The sequence below is a fragment of the Schistocerca cancellata genome, chromosome 1 (genome assembly GCF_023864275.1).
Source record: "Schistocerca cancellata isolate TAMUIC-IGC-003103 chromosome 1, iqSchCanc2.1, whole genome shotgun sequence".
NCBI lineage: Eukaryota > Metazoa > Arthropoda > Insecta > Orthoptera > Acrididae > Schistocerca > Schistocerca cancellata.
Window position 1 is genome coordinate 612,633,591 of NC_064626.1, and position 23,999 is coordinate 612,657,589.

General features: G+C 40.7%; 1 protein-coding gene across 1 annotated transcript in view; it reads left to right on the forward strand.

Annotated features, from left to right (window-relative positions):
* LOC126182811 (serine/threonine-protein kinase unc-51) overlaps window positions 1-23,999 on the forward strand; it is a 186,347-nt gene that overhangs the window by 39,626 nt on the left and 122,722 nt on the right. Inside the window, exons 9-10 of the mRNA XM_049924881.1 lie at window positions 16,483-16,643; window positions 17,961-18,133. Coding sequence (XP_049780838.1) covers window positions 16,483-16,643; window positions 17,961-18,133 — 334 coding nt within the window. The remainder of the gene's footprint in view (window positions 1-16,482; window positions 16,644-17,960; window positions 18,134-23,999) is intronic.

Consider the following 23,999-nt stretch of genomic DNA (forward strand, 5'->3'; position numbering starts at 1 on the left):
CTGGTAAAAAGCACAGGTCTTTCTTATTTTTAGGGTGGATCATAGGGCAGATGCTTGTAATTATAGGCCTATATTTGCTGATGTTAAGCAATAGAGCGGACAGGTTGGAATATCAACAATTATGAAAAGTGTAGTGCTACTCACTGTAAGGATGACACATTGAGTTGCAGACAGGGACAGTGAGAAGACTGTTTATTATTTATTTATTTATACATTCATTCATTCCATTTCGTTGTACCCTGTTACCTATAATTTAAACGCAGGCTGTATTGATTCTTAAACAAATTATGCAATTTACATTGATGCTTAATTTTATGTATATAATGCCATCTCCCATCGCCGTAATTATTTGTACAGTGAAAAGACTGTTACACACTGAGCTCTCGGTCAAAGCCTTTTTCACGAAAGAAAAGAAGCGCGCGCACACACACACACACACACACACACACACACACACACACACACACACACTCACACTCTGCCTATTAGGTCCATATGTAATATCCAGACATCATTTATGCAACGTTACTATCTCTGAACAAGTTCACACAGAAAAGCAGCCAGAAGATATTTAGTCTGACCCGACATTTTAAATGTCCTAAGCAGTCACTTATCCACAACTACATGAAATTTAACACTTCAGTCATTCAGTAGGCTCCCTGTACAGAAGTGCTCACCGTAATGTCTCGTAATCTGTACAAAACATGCCACGCAGAGTTTATGTACCACTTTAAATGTTCACATTCGAATATCTCCTGAAATACATCACTCACAACAACACTCAAACTTTCACAAAATACTCAACACTGTAGTCGCTTTTTGCAAACGACATGAGAACCAATCAAACATACTAATTTCTTTATTTTGGTGCAGATTTCATCAACACAGTTTAAAATAGGTGTTTATCAGAAGATGGCTCCTGAGAAACTATCTCGACTCATAGTTCTGAGGCACAAAGCCCTACTCAGATACATGAGAAACACAGACTTCCTATTGGCTAGTATATTGAGCAGCCAATCAGATTGTCTCGAGCGCTTCTATACTCGCAGTATTTCTAATGTCAGCCAATCAGATTACCACAAGTAATTTAGACTAGAAATCTCATAATTCCGAAACTAAATAAAATTTAATAAAAACAATATGTAATTCCTTTCCACAGAACAAATTACTAATAAATATAATACTCAGTACCCCTTCTGATTGTCTTTTACAAACTCGTGCTGATTCAGACATACATCACAAATTCCCCTATTGCACAACAACTTCCTTATGCTTATATTTACATAGTTCTAATAAAATATCACATTCTCACTTTACATACATCTTCCATTAACTCCTTCAGTCTTTCCAAAACACTAACACAACCAAAACAGAATGAAATAATAATTTTCCACACTACTATTTCGTACGTCGGAAATCTGTGGTAATGAAACTGAAGATGATTTCAGAAAATTGGGTTATATGAACCTATCTTCTTACTTTAGTTTCAGTTGATACTATAGACGAATACTTTACAGTGCCTAACTCAGTTTGACAATGTCAGCACGGTTATTATGTTTTTAGATAAAAATTTATATGCCTGGAAGTATAGAAATTACAATATGGCTGGTTTATCCATATAATTTGGTGTACAAAGTATGGGAAAGATTCATTAATATTTAATAGTACTTCTTCAGATTCATATGTAACATATTGCATTTAGCATTAGGCAAGTACAGAGTGGCGTGCATAATACCGGCTCCTTCACTGAAAGGAATATGAATGAAGAAAATCAATGTACATATCATTGCTTTCTTACATTTTTATTGTACAGTTTCATTACATCTACATCTACATCTACATCTATACTCCGCGAGCCACCTTACGGTGTGTGGCGGAGGGTACTTATTGTACCACTATCTGATCCCCCCTTCCCTGTTCCATTCACGAATTGTGCGTGGGAAGAACGACTGCTTGTAAGTCTCCGTATTTGCTCTAATTTCTCGGATCTTTTCGTTGTGATTATTACGCGAGATATATGTGGGCGGTAGTAATATGTTGCCCATCTCTTCCCGGAATGTGCTCTCTCGTAATTTAGATAATAAACCTCTCCGTATTGCGTAACGCCTTTCTTGAAGTGTCCGCCACTGGAGCTTGTTCAGCATCTCCGTAACGCTCTCGCGCTGACTAAATGTCCCCATGACGAATCGCGCTGCTTTTCGCTGGATCATGTCTATCTCTTCTATTAATCCAACCTGGTAAGGGTCCCATACTGATGAGCAATACTCAAGAATCGGACGAACAAGCGTTTTGTAAGCTACTTCTTCCGTCGATGAGTCACATTTTCTTAGAATTCTTCCTATGAATCTCAACCTGGCGCCTGCTTTTCCCACTATTTGTTTTATGTGATCATTCCACTTCAGATCGCTCCGGATAGTAACTCCTAAGTATTTTACGGTCGTTACCGCTTCCAATGATTTACCACCTATGGCATAATCGTACTGGAATGGATTTCTGCCCCTATGTATGCGCATTATATTACATTTATCTACGTTTAGGGAAAGCTGCCAGCTGTCGCACCATGCATTAATCCTCTGCAGGTCTTCCTGGAGTACGTACGAGTCTTCTGATGTTGCTACTTTCTTGTAGACAACCGTGTCATCTGCAAATAGCCTCACGGAGCTACCGATGTTGTCAACTAAGTCATTTATGTATATTGTAAACAATAAAGGTCCTATCACGCTTCCTTGCGGTACTCCCGAAATTACCTCTACATCTGCAGATTTTGAACCGTTAAGAATGACATGTTGTGTTCTTTCTTCTAGGAAATCCTGAATCCAATCACAAACCTGGTCCGATATTCCGTAAGCTCGTATTTTTTTCACTAATCGTAAGTGCGGAACCGTATCAAATGCCTTCCTGAAGTCCAGGAATACGGCATCAATCTGCTCGCCAGTGTCTACGGCACTGTGAATTTCTTGGGCAAATAGGGCGAGCTGAGTTTCACATGATCTCTGTTTGCGGAATCCATGTTGGTTATGATGAAGGAGATTTGTATTATCTAAGAACGTCATAATACGAGAACACAAAACATGTTCCATTATTCTACAACAGATTGACGTAAGCGAAATAGGCCTATAATTATTCGCATCTGATTTATGACCCTTCTTGAAAATGGGTACGACCTGCGCTTTCTTCCAGTCGCTAGGTACTTTACGTTCTTCCAGCGATCTACGATAAATTGCTGATAGAAAGGGGGCAAGTTCTTTAGCATAATCACTGTAGAATCTTAAGGGTATCTCGTCTGGTCCGGATGCTTTTCCGCTACTAAGTGATAGCAGTTGTTTTTCAATTCCGATATCGTTTATTTCAATATTTTCCATTTTGGCGTCCGTGCGACGGCTGAAGTCAGGGACCGTGTTACGATTTTCCGCAGTGAAACAGTTTCGGAACACTGAATTCAGTATTTCTGCCTTTCTTCGGTCGTCCTCTGTTTCGGTGCCATCGTGGTCAACGAGTGACTGAATAGGGGATTTAGATCCGCTTACCGATTTTACATATGACCAAAACTTTTTAGGGTTCTTGTTTAGATTGTTTGCCAATGTTTTATGTTCGAATTCATTGAATGCTTCTCTCATTGCTCTCTTTACGCTCTTTTTCCCTTCGTTCAGCTTTTCCTTATCAGCTATGATTCGACTACTCTTAAACCTATGATGAAGCTTTCTTTGTTTCCGTAGTACCTTTCGTACATGATTGTTATACCACGGTGGATCTTTCCCCTCGCTTTGGACCTTAGTCGGTACGAACTTATCTAAGGCGTACTGGATGATGTTTCTGAATTTTTTCCATTTTTGTTCCACATCCTCTTCCTCAGAAATGAACGTTTGATGGTGGTCACTCAGATATTCTGCGATTTGTGCCCTATCACTCTTGTTAAGCAAATATATTTTCCTTCCTTTCTTGGCATTTCTTATTACACTTGTAGTCATTGATGCAACCACTGACTTATGTTCACTGATACCCTCTTCTACATTCACGGAGTCGAAAAGTTCCGGTCTATTTGTTGCTATGAGGTCTAAAACGTTAGCTTCACAAGTTGGTTCTCTAACTATCTGCTCGAAGTAATTCTCGGACAAGGCAGTCAGGATAATGTCACAAGAGTCTCTGTCCCTGGCTCCAGTTCTGATTGTGTGACTATCCCATTCTATACCTGGTAGATTGAAGTCTCCCCCTATTACAATAGTATGATCACGAAACTTCTTCACGACGTTCTGCAGGTTCTCTCTGAGGCGCTCAACTACTACGGTTGCTGATGCAGGTGGTCTATAGAAGCATCCGACTATCATATCTGACCCACCTTTGATACTTAGCTTAACCCAGATTATTTCACATTCGCATTCGCTAATAACTTCACTGGATATTATTGAATTCTTAACTGCTATAAATACTCCTCCACCATTGGCGTTTATCCTATCCTTGCGGTATATATTCCATTCTGTGTCTAGGATTTCGTTACTGTTCACTTCCGGTTTTAACCAACTTTCCGTTCCTAATACTATATGCGCACCATTTCCTTCAATAAGAGATACTAATTCAGGAACCTTGCCCTGGATACTGCTGCAGTTTACCAATATTACGTTAACTTTTCCTGTTTTTGGTCTCTGAGGACGGACGTTCTTTATCAACGATGATAAAGTCCTCTCTGGTAAGCCGTCAGGTATTTTATCGTTTCGCCCAAGGGGGGGTCCCTCTAACCTAAAAAACCCCCGTGTGCACGCCACACGTACTCTGCTACCCTAGTAGCTGCTTCCGGTGTGTAGTGCACGCCTGACCTGTCTAGGGGGGCCCTACAGTTCTCCACCCAATAACGGAGGTCGATGAATTTGCAACCATTATAGTCGCAGAGTCGTCTGAGCCTCTGGTTTAGACCCTCCACACGGCTCCAAACCAGGAGGACCGCGATCGACTCTGGGCACTATGCTGCAGATATTAAGCTCAGCTTGCACTCCGCGTGCGATGCTGGTTGTCTTCACCAAATCAGCCAGCCGCCGGAAGGAACCAAGGATGGCCTCAGAACCCAAGCGGCAGGCGTCATTCGTTCCGACATGTGCTACTATCTGCAGCCGGTCACACCCAGTGCGTTCAATGGCTGCCGGAAGGGCCTCCTCCACATTACGGACGAGACCCCCCGGCAAGCACACCGAGTGCACACTGGCATTCTTCCCCGACCTACCCGCTATTTTCCTGAGGGGCTCCATAACCCGCCTAACGTTGGAGCTCCCTATAACTAATAGGCCCGCCCTCTGTGACTGTCGGGACCTTGCCGGAGAATCGGCCACTGGCCCAACAGGCGAGGCATCCTGTGGTGGCTCGGAAACGATGTCATCACCACTAGGAAGCACCCCGTACCTGTTGGAAAGGGGTAAGGCAGCTGCCACGCGGCCAGATCCCACCTTCGCCTTTCGGCCAGGCATGCGCGAGCCCACCACTGTCCGCCATTCACCCTGGAGTGATGGCTGACCGGTAAGATGCTCACTGCCGGAAGACGCAGCGACATCAGGGGCTCCATGTGATTCCAAGGCCACCGAAGTAGGCATAGGTCTCACCACAGTTGCCCCAACACCACTACGAGCCGACGCCTGCGCCTCGAGCTCGATGAGCCTAACAGACAAAGCCTCCACCTGCCCCCGAAGAGTGGCCAATTCTCCTTGCGTCCGCTCACAACAACCACAGTCCCTACACATGACTATGTTTACCCTACCCTATACGGTGACAAATTCCCAAGATAATCTTCTGATGAGCTACTCTGATAATCAAGAAACACTCACTGAAATACGAGACGCGAAAACTACGCTAGGTTTTCCCAGAAAAACTATTTAAAAGCTAAGCGCAGCAAATAAGTACAAAAACGCTTTATACAAACACTACTCGCTGCTGCTGGTGCTCTCGCTCTGGCTGTCACAAGACAACTGCTGATTCAAGTGACTAGTGGCTAACGGCCGCGAAACAAACAAAGACGGTTTTAGAGCGCTTTCTGTTCTAAACGATCAAGAAAACACTAAGAAATCTAACACGGAAACTACGTAAAGTCTTATCAAGAACTGTTAGTTACTATGCAGAGCAGATAAACACAAATAGAATCCCTTCCTTAGTGGAAGGTCGTAAACAAAATGCAAAATAAACGCTTTATACAAACAGTACTTGCTGCTGCTGGTGCTCTCGCTCTGGCTGTCACAAGACAACTGCTGATTCAAGTGACTAGTGGCTAACGGCCGCAAAACAAACAAAAGACGGTTTTAGGGCGCTTTCTGTTCTAAACGATCAAGAAAACACTAAGAAATCTAACACGAAAACTACGTAAAGTTTTATCAAGAACTGTTAGTTACTATGCAGAGCAGATAAACACAAATAGAATCCCTTCCTTAGTGGAAGGTCGTAAACAAAATGCAAAATAAACGCTTTATACAAACAGTACTCGCTGCTGCTGGTGCTCTCGCTCTGGCTGTCACAAGACAACTATATAATTAAGAGTTTAAGTAACAGATTTACTTTTATTAGTTTAATAAGCATATTTTAGAAAGGAATTTAAAGTCTGTGTTCAAAATGTTCTCTGCCAACATCCAAGCAAAGTTGTGCACATCAAAGCATGTTAAGGAAAACACTTTTCGCTTCTCTTTAAGGAACATTCGAAATTTCTTCACATATGTTTTTTTTTTTTTTTTTTTTTTTTTTTTTTTTTTTTTTTTTTTTTTTTTTTTTTTTAAATGTGTCAAGTGTTCTGGGATTGCGGTATTAGACTCTAGCCTTTACAAATCCCCAGAGGTAAAAGTCACATGGTGACAAGTCAGGAGAGCGGGGTGGCCACAAGCCCTCTTACTAATGGTCCTCTCTTCTTTAAAATCAGTATGTATATGAGCTAAGGACAAATCCAATGCATGAGAAGTTGCCCCATCGTGCTGGAAATATGCACAACATTTTTTGTTTGGAACTAACAGAGCCGAAAATTCATTGTAGAGTTGCAAGTAAACATGTGTTGACAGTTACGTTAAAGAACAATGGCCCGATAATTCTGTTACTGGATACAGCACACCATACATCAATTTTTCAATTGTGTTACGGCTTTTGCAGTATGCCATGGGGATTCTCTGTAGCCCAGTGTCTTATGTTTTGTGAATTAACGTAACCCGACAGATGAAACCAAGCTTCATTCATTGAAAAAAGCAGGAACGGATCAAGATTTCCCCCAGCGACATTTTCCAGCAACCAATTACAATAATGTTTACGCTTACCCTTGTCCACTTCTTTTATTTGCTGAACAACATTCACACAGTAAGGTTTCATTTTTAAGCCATGAAGGATGCATTGACATGACCTCCAAGATATTCCACATAGCTGTGATGATTATCGTGTTGACTTGTAGGGACTTCTTTCAATGTGTGTCATCACTGTGCTACAACTTCAGGTGTACATACTGTCGGTTCCTTATTTCTCTTTGAATTAACAACACTACCTGTCAAACGCCACTTTCTCACTAGATCATGAATCGTTCGATTTTGCAGGAATATTACTTTCAGGAAACTTTTCATGAAAAGTGTCGCAAACAACTTTAATGGATTCAGACCGCACATATTCTTCAACAATGAAAATGAAGTACACGGTTTATAATGACTACTTTCCGTATGAACTACTCACATGCTACTGCTGTTGAAGGGTGTCAAAGAAACTGACAAGCTAGCATGTTCGCATTCCGGTTCGGGCCAGTTTTATGTGCACCACTCTGTACATATCTCGCCTGGCCCAGTAAACAGCCTCTGCTGTGTGAGCGTGAGAACCAAAATCTGCTCTCCTCCTGGCTCCATGGAAAGCTACGCATGCAATGCAAGATGACAACTCATAATAATTTGCTACATTACAGTGTGTGTGTTCTTTAGATCTGCATGTATATAAGCTACTTTATGGTGTTTGGATGGTAGAGGGTTATTGTGGTACCACAATATTTTTCCCTCCTCCTGTGTTTGATTTTCAAATAGTACATGGAAAGAATGATTGTTGATAAATCTCTGTATGATCATATTGTAGTTATTTCATGAGACGCATGGTAGTAAGTCAAATGTTGCTCAACTTTTCTCAGAATGTACTTTCTCAGAAATTTGGTAGTAAACCTCTGTGGTGTACAGCACATCACTTGTTGGTTCTGCTTTACCAGCTAAGCCAAGGTAATACAATGATGCCAATAAGATAATATTCTGAAAGAATAACAGCAGGTGGAATGCTGGGACCAGAAATTTTCACTGATGAAGTTAGCCTGTACTATAAAGCTACTTAATGTGCAGCATACAGTAGAAGTAAATGTGTGGCACATTTACAAGCAAATTAAGTGGAGGAGGGTGAGACAAAAAGAAGCATTTTGTTTGCAGTGAAATGTATTTTGTTCGCCAAGGTGTGAATAACATAAACAAAATCCTAACATTATAAATTTTGGTCTTTGTTCGCCTATGTCCCCACAAATTTGTTTCATAAGAAATTTAAGTTTTCCTGGTACTTCACTTCAATGTTTGTTGCAAACTCGAATATTGGAGAAAATTATCTTCCTGTAACAGTTTACCAGAGCTTTGTTATAATGTGGAGTTAAGGATGGAAAGAATACAACGGAGTGAGTAAAATTAACACTTACTTTGTAGTTTAGGTGTTCAGCAGCAGACAGGCACATTGACAATATTTGCTACCTGTAGCTTCATTTTCAGTCATTGATCTCAACCTGAGCTAACGAACATAAACAAATGTCAGCCCCACCTCCATTCTCCCCCCACCCTCCCTCCCACCGCCACCGCGCAGGTACATTGTCTCTAGACACTGTTTGAATTGGGTAGAGCAAGTAATATAAAATATGAGGGAGAGTGGTAGGAAGGAAGGGGAAAGGCTAATGAGATAAGAATGTTGTACTAATAAGCTCAGCTTAATGCACCAAATCATTTGCAATACACCATGAAGTAAAATGTCTATGTTTGAGGGAGAAGAGCCATGGTAGAATAGAGAAAGAGGGAAGTGGTTGAAAGAACAGTTTTGGCTTATAGATGAATAAATTGGGCTAAGATGAGGTGATGGGGAGTTATTGCCGAGGTGTGGATGGAATGGGAAAGGTTTGTAAACTGGAATGGAGGTGGATGTGGGACAGGTGCTTGGAAGACTGAGGTGAAGGGGGGTTGATAGATATGACTTACAGGCAATACTAATTTATATTCTTCAAAGAAACTGATGATGGGGAAGGATGGGGGAAGTCGTGTGTGATTCAGATGTCACAAGTTGCGAAATACTCATTGAAGTCAGCCATGTTATTTTCAGTGAGACTAATCAATTTTTGAAAATATAATATAATTGGACAAATATAAAACTTACTTACCACATGGTCGCAGGAAAACAAGCATGAAAGTTCCGGAAATTTGCAAGCTTTCAGAGCCAGTAGCTCCTTCTCTTGGCAGAAGGATTGAAGGGGAAGAAGAGGGACAAAGGAAAAGGGTTGGTGAGGCTTCAGAAGTGAGGAGAATTACGGAAAAGTAATCCAGAACCCTTTTCAGGTGAGACTTATCAGGTGGGATGAGAAGGAAAGACTGATTGTTGGAGACTACAACGGACGAGACTTGAAAACCTGAGAGCTTAAAGGTGGAAGATAAGGTAATAAGCAAGACAGAGATTACTGACAATACTTCATGCAATTGTAAATAAGAGAGGGAAGCTAAGTGCATTGTGTGTGGTTGTATTGGAGGGAGAGGGGAAATAGACAGGTCAGAAAATAAGAGAGTAAAGAAAGAAATATTTACTAAGAAGAATTTCTGAGACCAAAGTAATAAAGGAATTTATGTAAATTAAGGCCAAGTGAGTGGCAAGAACATGTAACTCCAGTTCCCATCCCCCCTCCCCCACGAAGCTCTGGGAAAATGGTGTTAGGGAGGAGAATCCAGATGATGTGTGTTGAAACAGGCATGCTTTACATGACAGTCATGGCCTCTATCTCCACTTCATCGCAAGTGCCACCTGGATTCTACTCCCCGACACCAGTTTCCCAGAACTCTGCAGGTGGGAACTGGCGTTACATGTCCGCCGTTCTTGCTGCTTAATTCATGTTAATTTCTTTGGTCCCAGCATTTCTTCGTAGCAACTATTTCTTTCTTCCCTCCCTTTTAGTTTGCAATATACACTCCTGGAAATTGAAATAAGAACACCGTGAATTCATTGTCCCAGGAAGGGGAAACTTTATTGACACATTCCTGGGGTCAGATACATCACATGATCACACTGACAGAACCACAGGCACATAGACACAGGCAACAGAGCATGCACAATGTCGGCACTAGTACAGTGTATATCCACCTTTCGCAGCAATGCAGGCTGCTATTCTCCCATGGAGACGATCGTAGAGATGCTGGATGTAGTCCTGTGGAACGGCTTGCCATGCCATTTCCACCTGGCACCTCAGTTGGACCAGCGTTCGTGCTGGACGTGCAGACCGCGTGAGACGACGCTTCATCCAGTCCCAAACATGCTCAATGGGGGACAGATCCGGAGATCTTGCTGGCCAGGGTAGTTGACTTACACCTTCTAGAGCACGTTGGGTGGCACCGGATACATGCGGACGTGCATTGTCCTGTTGGAACAGCAAGTTCCCTTGCCGGTCGAGGAATGGTAGAACGATGGGTTCGATGACGGTTTGGATGTACCGTGCACTATTCAGTGTCCCCTCGACGATCACCAGTGGTGTACGGCCAGTGTAGGAGATCGCTCCCCACACCATGATGCCGGGTGTTGGCCCTGTGTGCCTCGGTCGTATGCAGTCCTGATTGTGGCGCTCACCTGCACGGCGCCAAACACGCATACGACCATCATTGGCACCAAGGCAGAAGCGACTCTCATCGCTGAAGACGACACGTCTCCATTCGTCCCTCCATTCACGCCTGTCGCGACACCACTGGAGGCGGGCTGCACGATGTTGGGGCGTGAGCGGAAGACGGCCTAACGGTGTGCGGGACCGTAGCCCAGCTTCATGGAGACGGTTGCGAATGGTCCTCGCCGATACCCCAGGAGCAACAGTGTCCCTAATTTGCTGGGAAGTGGCGGTGCGGTCCCCTACAGCACTGCGTAGGATCCTACGGTCTTGGCGTGCATCCGTGCGTCGCTGCGGTCCGGTCCCAGGTCGATGGGCACGTGCACCTTCCGCCGACCACTGGCGACAACATCGATGTACTGTGGAGACCTCACGCCCCACGTGTTGAGCAATTCGGCGGTACGTCCACCCGGCCTCCCGAATGCCCACTATACGCCCTCGCTCAAAGTCCGTCAACTGCACATACGGTTCACGTCCACGCTGTCGCGGCATGCTACCAGTGTTAAAGACTGCGATGGAGCTCCGTATGCCACGGCAAATTGGCTGACACTGATGGCGGCGGTGCACAAATGCTGCGCAGCTAGCGCCATTCGACGGCCAACACCGCGGTTCCTGGTGTGTCCGCTGTGTCGTGCGTGTGATCATTGCTTGTACAGCCCTCTCGCAGTGTCCGGAGCAAGTATGGTGGGTCTGACACACTGGTGTCAATGTGTTCTTTTTTCCATTTCCAGGAGTGTATTTTATTTTCTGACCTGCCTAATGCACTCATATTTACTCTTCCACAATATATGTTCAGTAATCTCTCTCTTGCTTATTACCTATCTTTCACCTTTAAGCTCTTAAGTTTTCAAATCTCCATTTGGGCAGTCTCCAACAATCAGTCTTTCATTTTCATCCCATCCGCTAAGTCTCTCCGGACCCGAGGTTCTAGGTGAGTTTTCCGTAATTCTCCCCATTTCCCAAACTTTGCTAGTCCTTTCCCTTCATCTCTCTTCTTTCCCCTTCAACCCTTCTGACAGAAGTAGTTGTCACCGTCTCCAAAAGCTTGAAAATTTCCTCAACTTTCATGTGTGTTCTACTTCATGATGCTTCATGAATAGATTTTTTTATCTATCCAATTATGTTATGCAATTTTCAGTGGCAAACACTGCTACTGGGTTATAAACTGTGTGCTTGGATATAGCTTGATGATGACCATTTGTTCAGGTGTATAGCTGTTTAGCCCTCCCTCCATGAACCATGGACCGTGCCGTCAACGGAGTGACTTTGCATATCTCAGCGATACAAGTAGCTGTACCATGGGTACAACTAAAATGGAGGGGTATCAGTTGAAGAGGCCAGAAAAAGGTGTGGTTCCTGAAGAGGGGCAGCAGCCTTTTTAGTAGTTGCAGGGTCAACAGTCTGGAGGATTCACTGATCCGGCCCTATAACATCAGCCAAAATGGTCTTGCTATGCCGGAACTGTGAACAGCTGAAAGCAAGGGGAAGCTACAGCCGTAATTGGAAGAGACCTCGAGACACCAGAAGGTTTTAGGTTGATTATATAGTGGGAAGACACAGATTTCAGATTCAGATTTTAAATTGTAAGACATTTCAAGGGGTAGATGTGGACTCTGACCACAATTTATTGGTCATGATCTGTAAATTAAAACTGGAGAAATTGGAAGAAAATGGTAAATTAAGGAGATGGGACCTGGATAAGTTGAAAGAACCAGTGGTTGTTAAGTTTCTGAGAGAGTGTTATACGATGGTTTATTAGAACAGGGGAAATGAATACAGTAGAAGAAGCTTTAAGAGATGAAATTGAGAATGCAGCAGAGGATCGAATAGGTAAAAAGGCAAGGCATAGTGGAAATCCTTGGGTAAAACAAGACATACTGAATTTAATTGATGAAGGGAGGAAATTGAAAAATACAGCAAGTGAAACAGACGAAAGGGAATACAAATATTTAAAAAAAATAGGATTGACAGGAAGTGCAAAATTGCTAGCAGGAATGGCTAGAGGACAGATATAAGCAGTTAGAAGCACATTTCACTAAGGGAGGGATAGATACCGCCTACAGGAAAATTATAGAGGCTTTTGGGGAAATGAGAAGCAAGTGTACCAATATCAAGAGCTCCGATGGTAAACCAGTACGAAGCAAAGGAGGTAAAGCTGAAAGGTAGAAGGAGTGTGTGTAGAGTCCCTGTACAAGGGAGATGAACTTGAAAGTGGTATTATAGAAAGGGAAGTGGACTTAGATGAAGATGTGATGGAAAATATGATACTGCGAGAAGAATTTGACAAAGCTCTGAAAGACTTAGGTAAAAACAAGGCCCCGTGGGTGACAGAATCCTGTCAGATAGCCTTAGGAGAGCCAGCCATGACAAAACTCTTGCATCTGGTGTGCAAGATGTTTGAGACAGGCAAAATACCCTCAGACTTTAAGAAGAATGTAGTAATTCCAGTTCCAAAGAAATCAGTTGCTGACAGGTGTGAAAATTACTGAACTATCAGTTTTAATTGAACCGTCGTCCTCCCGAATGCATTTCCACTGTGCTAACCACTGCGCTACCTCGCTCAGAGTAGAAAATGAGACACTCAGTGTAGTGTAGTAGATGAGTTTTGCTATTTGGGCTGCAAAATAACTTACGATGGCCAAAGTAGAGAGGATATAAAATCCAAACTGGCAATTGTAAGAAAGACATTTCTTAAGAAGAGTTATTTGTTAACATTGAATATAGATTTAAGTGTCAGGAAGTCTTTTCTGAAGCTATTTGTCTGGAGTATAGCTATGTGTGGAAGTAAACATGGATGATACAGTTTCGATAAAGAGACAATAGAACCTTTCAAAATGTGGGATTACAGAAGTATGCTGAAGATGAGATGGGTTGATCATGTAACTAATGAGGAAATACTGAATAGAATTGGGGAGACAAGAAATTTGTGACACAACTTGACCAAAAGAAGGAGTTCATTAATAGGACACATCCTAAGGCATCAAGGGATCACTAATTTAGTATTTTTAGTATTGGAAGGAAGTGTGGAGAATAAAAAAAAAATCATAGAGGGAGACCAAGAGGTGAATAGAGTGAGCAGATTCAGAAAGATGTAGATTGCAGTATTTATTCAGAGATGAAGAGGCTCGCCCAGGATAGAATAGCATGGAGAGCTGCATCAGAGCAGTCTTTGGACTGAAGACAACAACAACTATAACAAAAACACCATAACAATAACTGGTTGGTGGTCCTGACTGCATAAGAGGTTAAGCAGAAGCTGCAGTGAACTTTGCATAAGTAGTGCCTCCTTTAGAAGGGGCCCTGTGTCTGACGAGATAGGCCATGTGTAGGACCAGACTGGATTTCATTTCACCTCTTTGTTTCCCTCCCCTCTCCTTATCACCCACTCTACCGAACACAACTGCCGTGTTTTTAGTTTACTGCTAAATTTCCCAACTATATGGTGAGTAGTTACCTTCACTGTCTCTCCTAGATTTGATGGTGAAATTAGAACTTTTGCAAATTATCAGTCAGGATCACAAAATTATTTAAGCTGTGTAGAATATCATCTGCATTTTACCTGCCACCATTGTAAGAATCTACATGAATGCAACACATACAATTTATTGCATGAGGAATATTACCCCTCTGCCCCCATCACCATACTTAATAAGATGACATCCATGATAAGTACCATTTTGTTTCTATTTTTGCTAACCATAATGGCATTAGAAGCTTTTGAGATGTTCCTCTTGATAATTTACCATGAGTTACGTACACATCTTCACCTTTCAGATGACTCTAAACTAGTTAAACAATGTTACAGTGAGAATACAGAAATGTTACTGTTAAGACTTCAAGAAAAATATAATTGTTCCAATTGGAAAAAAAAAAAAAAAAAAAGGCTGACAGGTGTGAATACTACGAACCCTCAGTTTTCATTAAGTCATGCTTTACTTGCAAGAGAGATAGTGTGTGTGTGTGTGTGTGTGTGTGTGTGTGTGTGAGAGAGAGAGAGAGAGAGAGAGAGAGAGCGCCTTAGTAGAAGCCAAACTCGAGGAAGATCAGTTGGGGTTCCAGAGAAACATACAAAAAGTGAGGCATTACTGACTGTAAAACTTACCCTAGAAGATGGGCTGAAGAAGGATAAATCTACCTTTGAAAATTGTAGATTAGGAGAAAGCTTTTGATAATGTTGACAGAACTACAATTTTTAAAATTCTGAAGTTAGCCCGGGGGAAATAAAGTGAGTGAAAGATTGTTTACAGATTGTACAGAAACCAGACTTCAGTTGTGATAGTTGAAGGACAGGAAAGGAGTGAAACAGGGTTGTTGTCTAGTCCCAAAATTATTCAATCTGTTCATTGAGCAAACTGTGCGGGATCTGAAAGAGAAATTTGGAAATGGAATTAAAGTTAAGGAAAAAGAAACAAAAACTAAGATTTGCTGATAATGATGTAATTCTGTCAGAGACGACATAGGATTTGGAATACCAATTGAACAGAATGGACAGTGTCTTGGAAAGTGGTTATAAGATGAACATCAGCAAAAGCAAAGCAATGGTAATGGAGTGTAATCACATTAAATCAGTGATGCTGAGTGAATCAAATTTGAAAACGAGAATGTAAAATTAGTAGACAAAATTTTCCTATTTAAGCAGTAGTGATGATCAAAATAGAAAAGATATAAAATACATTGTGGCAGTAGCAAGAAAAGAATTAAAAAGGAATTTGTTAACAAGTAATATAAATTTAAATGTTTGGAAGTTTTTTCTGAAGGTATTTGTCTGGTTTATAGCCTTGTACAGAAATGAAACGTTGACGATAAGCAGTTCAGACAAGAAGAGTAGAAGCTTTTGAAACACAGTGCTGTAGAGGAATGCTAAAAATTAGATGGATAGTTTGATTTACAAATTGAGGACATATGAAATTGAATTTGGGGAAAAAATAAATTTAAGGTACTACTTGACTCTAAGAAGGGATAGGTTGATAGGACACATCCTGAAGCATCAAGGAATTGTCTGTTTGGTAATGGAAAGGGGAGGGGGGGGGGATTCAATACAATACTTGTATAAGCTGTGGTAGGTATTTAGGGGTGAAGGGACTTGCACAGGATAGACAAGCAGTGAGACCTACATCAAACCAGTCTCCAGACTGAAGGGCACCACCACCACCAACACCATCAACAACAACAACAACAACAACAACAACACATACATTTAATGCTGTATGCAGAAGGAAAGAAGTTAATGGTATTTCACAATGAACAAAACTGCACATATAAAGACACCTTGGTCAAATGGCCATATCATTTTTGTGTGTGTGTGTGTGTGTGTGTGTGTGTGTGTGTGTGTGTGTGTGTGTGTGTGTTTTCTGCGCATTTGCCTGAAACTTACTTGTAGGTAATTATCACTGGAAAAAAGTAAAGAATTGTAACAAAACTGTATTGGTCTTCGCGCCACATTACCCATTCTTCAAAAATGCCTTTTTGTGGACTGTGTGTCAAACATAACTCGTGTGCAGTTGTTTGACTTATCCACTGTTTAAACACCACCTAAATGGATAAAGTTCTGTAAATTTTGAAGATTTATTATAAAGACACTTGTATACGCAGACATCATTAGAGGGACTTCTGGTCTTTTCTAGGCTCCAGAAGTTATAATGTCTCTCCAGTATGATGCGAAGGCAGATCTGTGGAGCTTGGGCACAATTGTTTTCCAATGTCTGACTGGAAAGGCTCCATTTCAGGCCCAAACTCCACCTGCTCTCAAACAGTTTTATGAGAAAAATGGAAATTTGTCTCCAAAGTAAGTATTTCTGCTTCAGATTTCTTAATCCTCGATTGTTGTCATTGTAGTACTTAGAAAACCAAAAATGGGGAAACATATCATATCTAATTTATTTGAATGTCATTTATAAATAGCAAAAGAATTGAAACTTCCTAGCAGATTAAAACTAAGTGCTGCACTGTGACTCAAACCTGACACCTTTACCCTCACAAAAGAAAAAGGGTCCCAGGTTCGAGTCTCTGACTGGCACACAATTTTAATCTGTGAAGAAGTTCCAGATTGGTGCAAATTCTGTTGCAAAGTAAAAATTGATTCAATGAAAAAGAAATATTCCATCCTCTAAATGAATATTGCTAAATGTGTTCCCTTGTAGTAACAGATTGATATAGTCACCTCATTTGCAGTCCATTTTCTTATTGCTTTTTTTTCTTTGTCTTGGTCATGTGATACCTTTCTATTATTTCTCACATAATTATTCCTTTTCACTGGTCTGTGACACCTCCCTCCCCCTTCATCCCACTCTCCCTTACTTCCACACTCCGTACTGCCACTCTCCTTTCCTCCTCCCTTAAATGTCCTTTCCATCCTTCATTAATGCTTATGATGTTTCATTAAACTCTGCAACTTCTCTTCAGGTATTTAACTATATAAATTTATTAACTGGAGAAGCTGTTGATCAGGCTTGTAGGTACTGCAAATTAACTTTTTCTAATTATCCTCAACATTTTAACTAATGTAATGTGTACCCTACAAAAACTTACAGAAAAGAGCCCTTTTGGTAAGTCCAGTTGTGGTTAGGTCTTTGTGGAAGTCTTTTCTGTAATACTAACTTCATAGAATCCATAGAACATTCAAAGATATTAAGTAAAGAAAAAGCATACAATATAGTAACTTTGCTCCGTAGTGTAATATATTGTTGGATATATGCCTAAACATGGACACTCTGTCCCAAATAGGCATGATTCCTAAATCAAAGGAAAAATTCAGTTCATCATTGTTGGTTGAATTTTGTGTAATCTGTCTTTCTGTTAGTGTCTCTGTTGAATTTTATTTCAAATGTTTCTGCTATGTTTCTGTTGTGTACGACACTGAAGCTACTTTTAGTGTTTTGGCACAACTAACGGGAAACATTTCAAAGTTCAACAACACTCTTTTATATCTGATAACAATTGTACCATCATTTTAACATTGTATTTAAAGCTTGTGTGTGTGGTTATTAGCAGAGATATTACTTAACTCATTGAGATATTACAAGAATAATGGCTATGGCTATAGTGTGTTATCCATGCAGTTTCAGCAGTTGTGTACAAATGGCTTTTGAATTTCTCTTGAAAGGATACCACCAGGAACATCACCAGAATTAACAGATCTCTTGATGGGGCTGTTGCGACGTAATGCTAGGGACCGCATGAATTTTGACACATTTTTTAATCATCCGTTCTTGAAAAGACATTCAGAGCCTGTTCCCACCCCAGCTCCACCACCACCGCCGTCCTGTACTCTACCTGGTGAGTACAGTTTGTAGTATGTTAGGACACCTCATTAGTCATGTAAAATGTTGTTTTTATGTATCTTGACTTAATTATTTTTTGTTAGAATTATTTTTTTCCCACATCATGTAGGACTGAGAGGAGCAACATAAAGCTATTTAGGGAAAAGTTGCATGCAAGTTATGTAATTATTTGTTTATATAGTTAAAACTGAGAATTGCTGATGATTTAAACAGTCCAAAGAGATGTTCTGTCTGTCTTAGCGTACAGGCTGTGATTAATTAATATTTATAATTTCCTGGAAGGAAACTTCCAAAGACAGATTAAATGGCTTAAAAACATACATTAAGTGCTAAAAAAAAAAAAAATCCTTGGTGGAATATAAAAAAAAAAAACTGAATGAGTGAAGATAACAACTCATAGTATGTGATTGATAGGTGCATAAATTAAAATTAAACATTGATACTTTTGTACAATTTCTTTCTTCAGAGCTAAGTGGTACACAAATATGAACATTGTTACACAGCCTTCCAGTAGCTGAAAGTAAAGTAAAGTAATAGGAAGCTTGCAGGCTACAAAGGAGAGGAGCAGTAATTCTGGACTGCAGACAGACATACAATTTTCTGTTGATAAAGTTTGTCCCCATAATACTGTCATAATTGCCTTGGGTGATTATACTCTTGCTGTGGCCTGTATGGAACTGTAGATCTCTGTGTTTTTTAATACTTGTATGAAAAAGCGTACTATATCTTTATTATCTAAATTGGCCAGTCTGTGCACTGCTGTTATTATGTAAGATTTCAGTTGGAATCTTTACATGGCTCTGCAAATAGATGTTACTGATACACCAGTCTGTGAAGTCCTAAATGGGTCAGCGATCTTCTCAAACTTCTTCCCAAGGCTGCACCTATCTCGTCTAGTAATGCCACCTGCCAAAGTCTGAGAAATGGACAGGAGCACATGTATGCAGCATTTGGAGACCGCCTTTCTGGTATCGGTTCCTGTGCAAAGGTGGACACAAAGCTTGTGCATTATGTAAAAGACCTGGTCACTTTGTCTCAATTTTCTGAATAAGTTGTGAATACAGAGCAACTGTAGAATGTGTAGCTAATAGTCCTTATGATTTATGTAACTCTAAAATGTATTGCACATTTTGCATAAAGTTTTTGATGAAATCAACTTTTATTTTATGAGTGTGGTATGTGCACATTGGGCACTAAAACTTTGATAAATAATGAACATCACTTACTTCTCCCAAAATTCCTGCTACCTCTTGCAGTACATTTCATCAGAAGACACATTTTCGAACCGAAGGCCGCCAGTGATGTTCTCCATTTAGTTTTACTTCTCATTAATATGGAAAAAATTATATGCATTTGAGTCGGAAGGTAGATGTAATTATGGCTGTAAGTGTATGAAGTTGATGAAATTTGAACAATGAAACATCACCAATTTGACCTCCATTTTAAGGAGGAAAAAACACACTTGCAAGATATGGGTCCCAGCAATTAATCCTGCACAAAACTTTGGGCCGTTCTTTTGATATTATGCAGTTATGATATTCCAAACCTACAGCTTTTAAACATGTGCTTTTAAACTGGTTGTCACTCACTCCGCCCCACTGCAGACACTTAATACCTGACAGATTTCCAACTGGATTTGAGACTTCTTTGCAGATAGAACTCAACATGTCACTCGTAATGGAACAAAATAACAAGTGTAAAGTGACCTCGAGGCAGTTTGTTTATATACAATGTAAATAGTGTTATCAGTCTAGCGGAAAGCATCGGAAACTCTTTAAGACTGTTTACAGATGATGCAGTTGTCTATAAGAAAATAGCCAGGCCAGAAGAAAGTATCAATTTTCAGACTGCCTACAGAGGATTGGTGCTGGCTTGGGTAGTTGGCCCCAAACATAAATAAATGTAATGTATTCCACATGCATAGAAAAAGAAATCCAAAAATTTGTATAACTATACTATTGATGACAAATTGCTGGAAACAGTACCTACTGTAAAATGTCCAGGAGTAACTATCCAGAGCTATCTCAGTGAAATGACCACATAAAACAAATAGTAGGAAAAGTAGGTGCTAGACTGCAATTCATAGGAAGAGTCATAAGGAAATGTAACTCATCTACAAAAGAAGTGGCTTGCAAGATGCTTGTTTCACCGGTTCTTGAGAAATTGCTCATTAATCTAGGACCCTTAACAGATAGAAGAGATAGAGTTGACCCAATGAAGAGCAGCACATTTCATCACAGAATTGTTTAGTTGGCGTGAGAGCATTACAGAGATGCTAAACGAACTCCAGTAGCAGATGCTACAAGAGAGGCATTGTGCATCACAGTGAGGTTTACTATTGAAATTTCGAGAGAGTTCTTTCTGCGGAGAGTCAGACACCATATTACTTCATCCCACATACATCTCATAAAATGACCATAATGAAAATTCGAAAAATTAGAGTTAATACTGGGGCTTACTGACAGTCGTTCTTCCCATGTGCCATTCACAAGTGGAACAGGGATGGGGAGATTGTTAGTGGCACCAGAAGTACCCTGTGCTACACACCCTTGGGCTTCCGGAGTTTTGGTGTAGATGTAGCTATATATGTAGACTACATAGAGATTTGGGAAATACTGTTTTGAAATTAGTAACATACTATGTTCGTTGTGTCAGAATGTTCTGTTTACAACCTGTAGCTGATGCTACAGATGCAGTATAAATGAATGAAATGGATAATTGTTTCATTAAAGTAGAGCATAGTGCTATTTAATTATTAATGTCACTGTTCTTCAGTTGCCCAGGTTTATTCATTTTAATTCTGAGACTATGTATTGCTGCAAATTATCAAAATGTGAATATTGTTAAAGTAATAGTGAACATGTGTGTAAGATTGACATATTATGTGGTCATATTACTTACTATAACATGTGTGCTCAGACAAGATTTCAAAGCACGTTCGGCGAATATTTTCACCTCTCCCTTTCTCTTCCCTCATCTTCAAAATCCCATGAATTGGAGGACTCTGGGTGTCTCTCCACTGTACAGTACTTCACACTCAATCATTAGGCTACTTACTGCATTAGGGTGTGTCTATTGTATATTGAACCAGGGACCTAGAAATGACGGAGAGGCTTCGTCCCGCTGTAGCCCTCAGAGGTCCACAACCCCACAATAGGCCGCAGCAATCCACCCACCTCACCGCCACCCCACACTGAACCCAGGGTTATTGTGCAGTTTGGCCCCCAGTGGACATCCCGCCACCCCCTCCCTCCCACGGGGAGTGTCTCATACCAGGCGAGTGTAACCCCAATGTTTGCATGGTGGAGTAATTATGGTGTACATGTACATGGAGACAGTATTTGTGCAGCAATTGCCAACATACTGTAACTTAGGCGGAATAAGGGGAACCAGGCCGCATTCGCTGAGGAAGATGGAAAAGCGCCTTAAAAACCATCCATAGGCTGGCCGGCACGCCGGATCTGAAAACTAATCTGCCGGGCGGATTCGTGCCAGGGTCCGGCACGCCTTCTCGCTCAGGAAGCAGCGAATTGGACTGTGTGGCTAGCCGGACGGTCTACTTCATTGGGGTGGTGCGAGTGACAAAAAACTGGTTTGCAGGAAAGTTTAAAAGCTATACCTTCAGAATGTAATAACTGTGTACTATCAGAATAGTGACCCAAATTCTTGCTCATGATTGATTGCTGGGTCTGATATTCTACAGGTTTTCTTCCTTCTCCTTAAAATATGAGCTCAAGTTAGTGATGTTCCCTTGTCAGGAAAAATTCTTAACATGAATTTTATTATCCGCAGAAGTGGAGGGACAGTGATCTTTAGTTGTTTAATTTTTTGTAGCACCTTTATGTTTAGAATTTGATCACTGCATACTATTGATGTGTCTGTTTCCAAGCAGATAATCAGCAACGTAATTTCATTTTAGCTGTTAGTCCAAAAACCTGGTAAAGTTTTCTGGGATCATGTAGAAGTCTTTCAAGCATCGTTTCTTGAACAAAATACAATGTACACTTCTGCCATTTGTCGCTACAGGTTGTTTATGACATGTTTGTTGTATGGGGACATAATTTTTATTGAAATGACACAACTTCAGAGACTTCACTGATCTCAGACAGGCATGATTTTATGTATATAGACTGAAGCAACAAGTGAAAATTTGTACTAAGGCTGGAAATCAAACCCAGGTCACCTGCTTACTAGGCAGGTGTGTTAGCCACTGAGCCACCTTGGCACAGCTGTTCACATAACTCTGTGGATTACCCTGGCATCTCCCTCCTCAGTCAAGATTCTCACTGCCACCCCAATCTATTGTAAATTCCACCTTACAAACAAACGGAATTTCCAAGGCTGTCTATATTTTGGAATAGCATCTTAGCAGCAAATGTGAAAGCAGGATCAAGCCTGAAACCCAGGTGCCTCCCTAAAATATTACAGACGTGTTCAAATTATTAGACTAAAGACGTTCCTTCCAAAACTTTACATTTATTACACATTTACATCCCCATACATATTATATTTGTACATTCAACACTTTATACGCATACCTTTGTTCTTAATCAACATTTTTATCCTTTTTGGCATGGTTTTATTAACTTTTCACATGCCATTTTAATATCATTGTCACGGTACCAGATTTCCTCTAGTTTATCCATTAAGATCTTGTTTGGTGGTTATTGTAAATTTCGTTATCCTCTGTTTCACAGTAGCCCATAAATTTTCAATTGGGTTCATATCAGAGCTATTACTGGCCAGAGCAACACTTTCAGTTGCTTTTCTTCCAAGTACTTGGAACAACCACTTTTGGCTTTGTGGCAGGGTGCCCTGTCATGCATAAAAATGGCATCTTTATTAGGAAACCACTCATTTATTTGGAGGAAAAGTTCCTTTTCAAGGATTTTTTAATGTTGTTCTTGCCTCATTGTCCCTTCAACAATGTGTAATCTGCCAGCACCTTTCACGGACATCACACTCCAGACCATAATGGAAGTAGGATGCTTCACACATTGCTGCACACACTCAGCTTTTAACTGTTCTCCAGATCTGTGATGAGAATACTGGCTGCTTTCTTCCATCACAGTGAATACAACAGATTCATGACTGAAGCATACCTGAAGCATGTGTACAAAATTGCAAGTTATAAAAGTTGGGAATAGTAGCATAGGAGACCTCGACAATCCCAAAATTCAGATGTGCAGTTCTTCGGTATCAATACATCATCACAATTTCAAGCCAAAACTCCTAATTTTAGAGATTAGACCCACTTAATTTACCATATCATGGCACATACCTTAGCCCAGCCCTTGCTTGTCCACTGCTGAATTTGTTTAGCCCACTGCAATCTTCGGTTTTCATGGCAGGTGTGATTTTCTGTTTTTTCCTTGGCCGGCATGTCTTTAAACCACATTCAAGCAGTGTCCTTCTCACTGCAACAGGTGAAACTTCAATACCCAAACCTTTCACCTGATGTCTTATGCCTGTAGAAGTAAGTTTATGGTTCATTGTTGCCATATCTGTAAGTCTTCTCATTGTTCTAGAACTGATTTTTCTGTTACGCCCACATTTTCCTTTCCTGTTTGGCTTGTGTTCACCACCTTTCTGTACAGAAAGTTTGATTCTGCTGACAGTTTTCTGTGATATTCTCATTCTGTCAGCAATTTCTTGCTGTGTATAACAATTTTCAGTAAGAAGTGCTACCACAGCTGGAACTTTCCAAGGTGAAACCTCTTTTGTCTTTCCCTCAACCTCGCTTTGTATGGAAACTCCATGATTTATTCCTAAAGCTAAAAACATGTAAGTTCACAAGCTATATAATGTCTTGTTAAAGTAGCAAGAAATTGATAGAATAAATAACAAGCTGAAGTACAGCA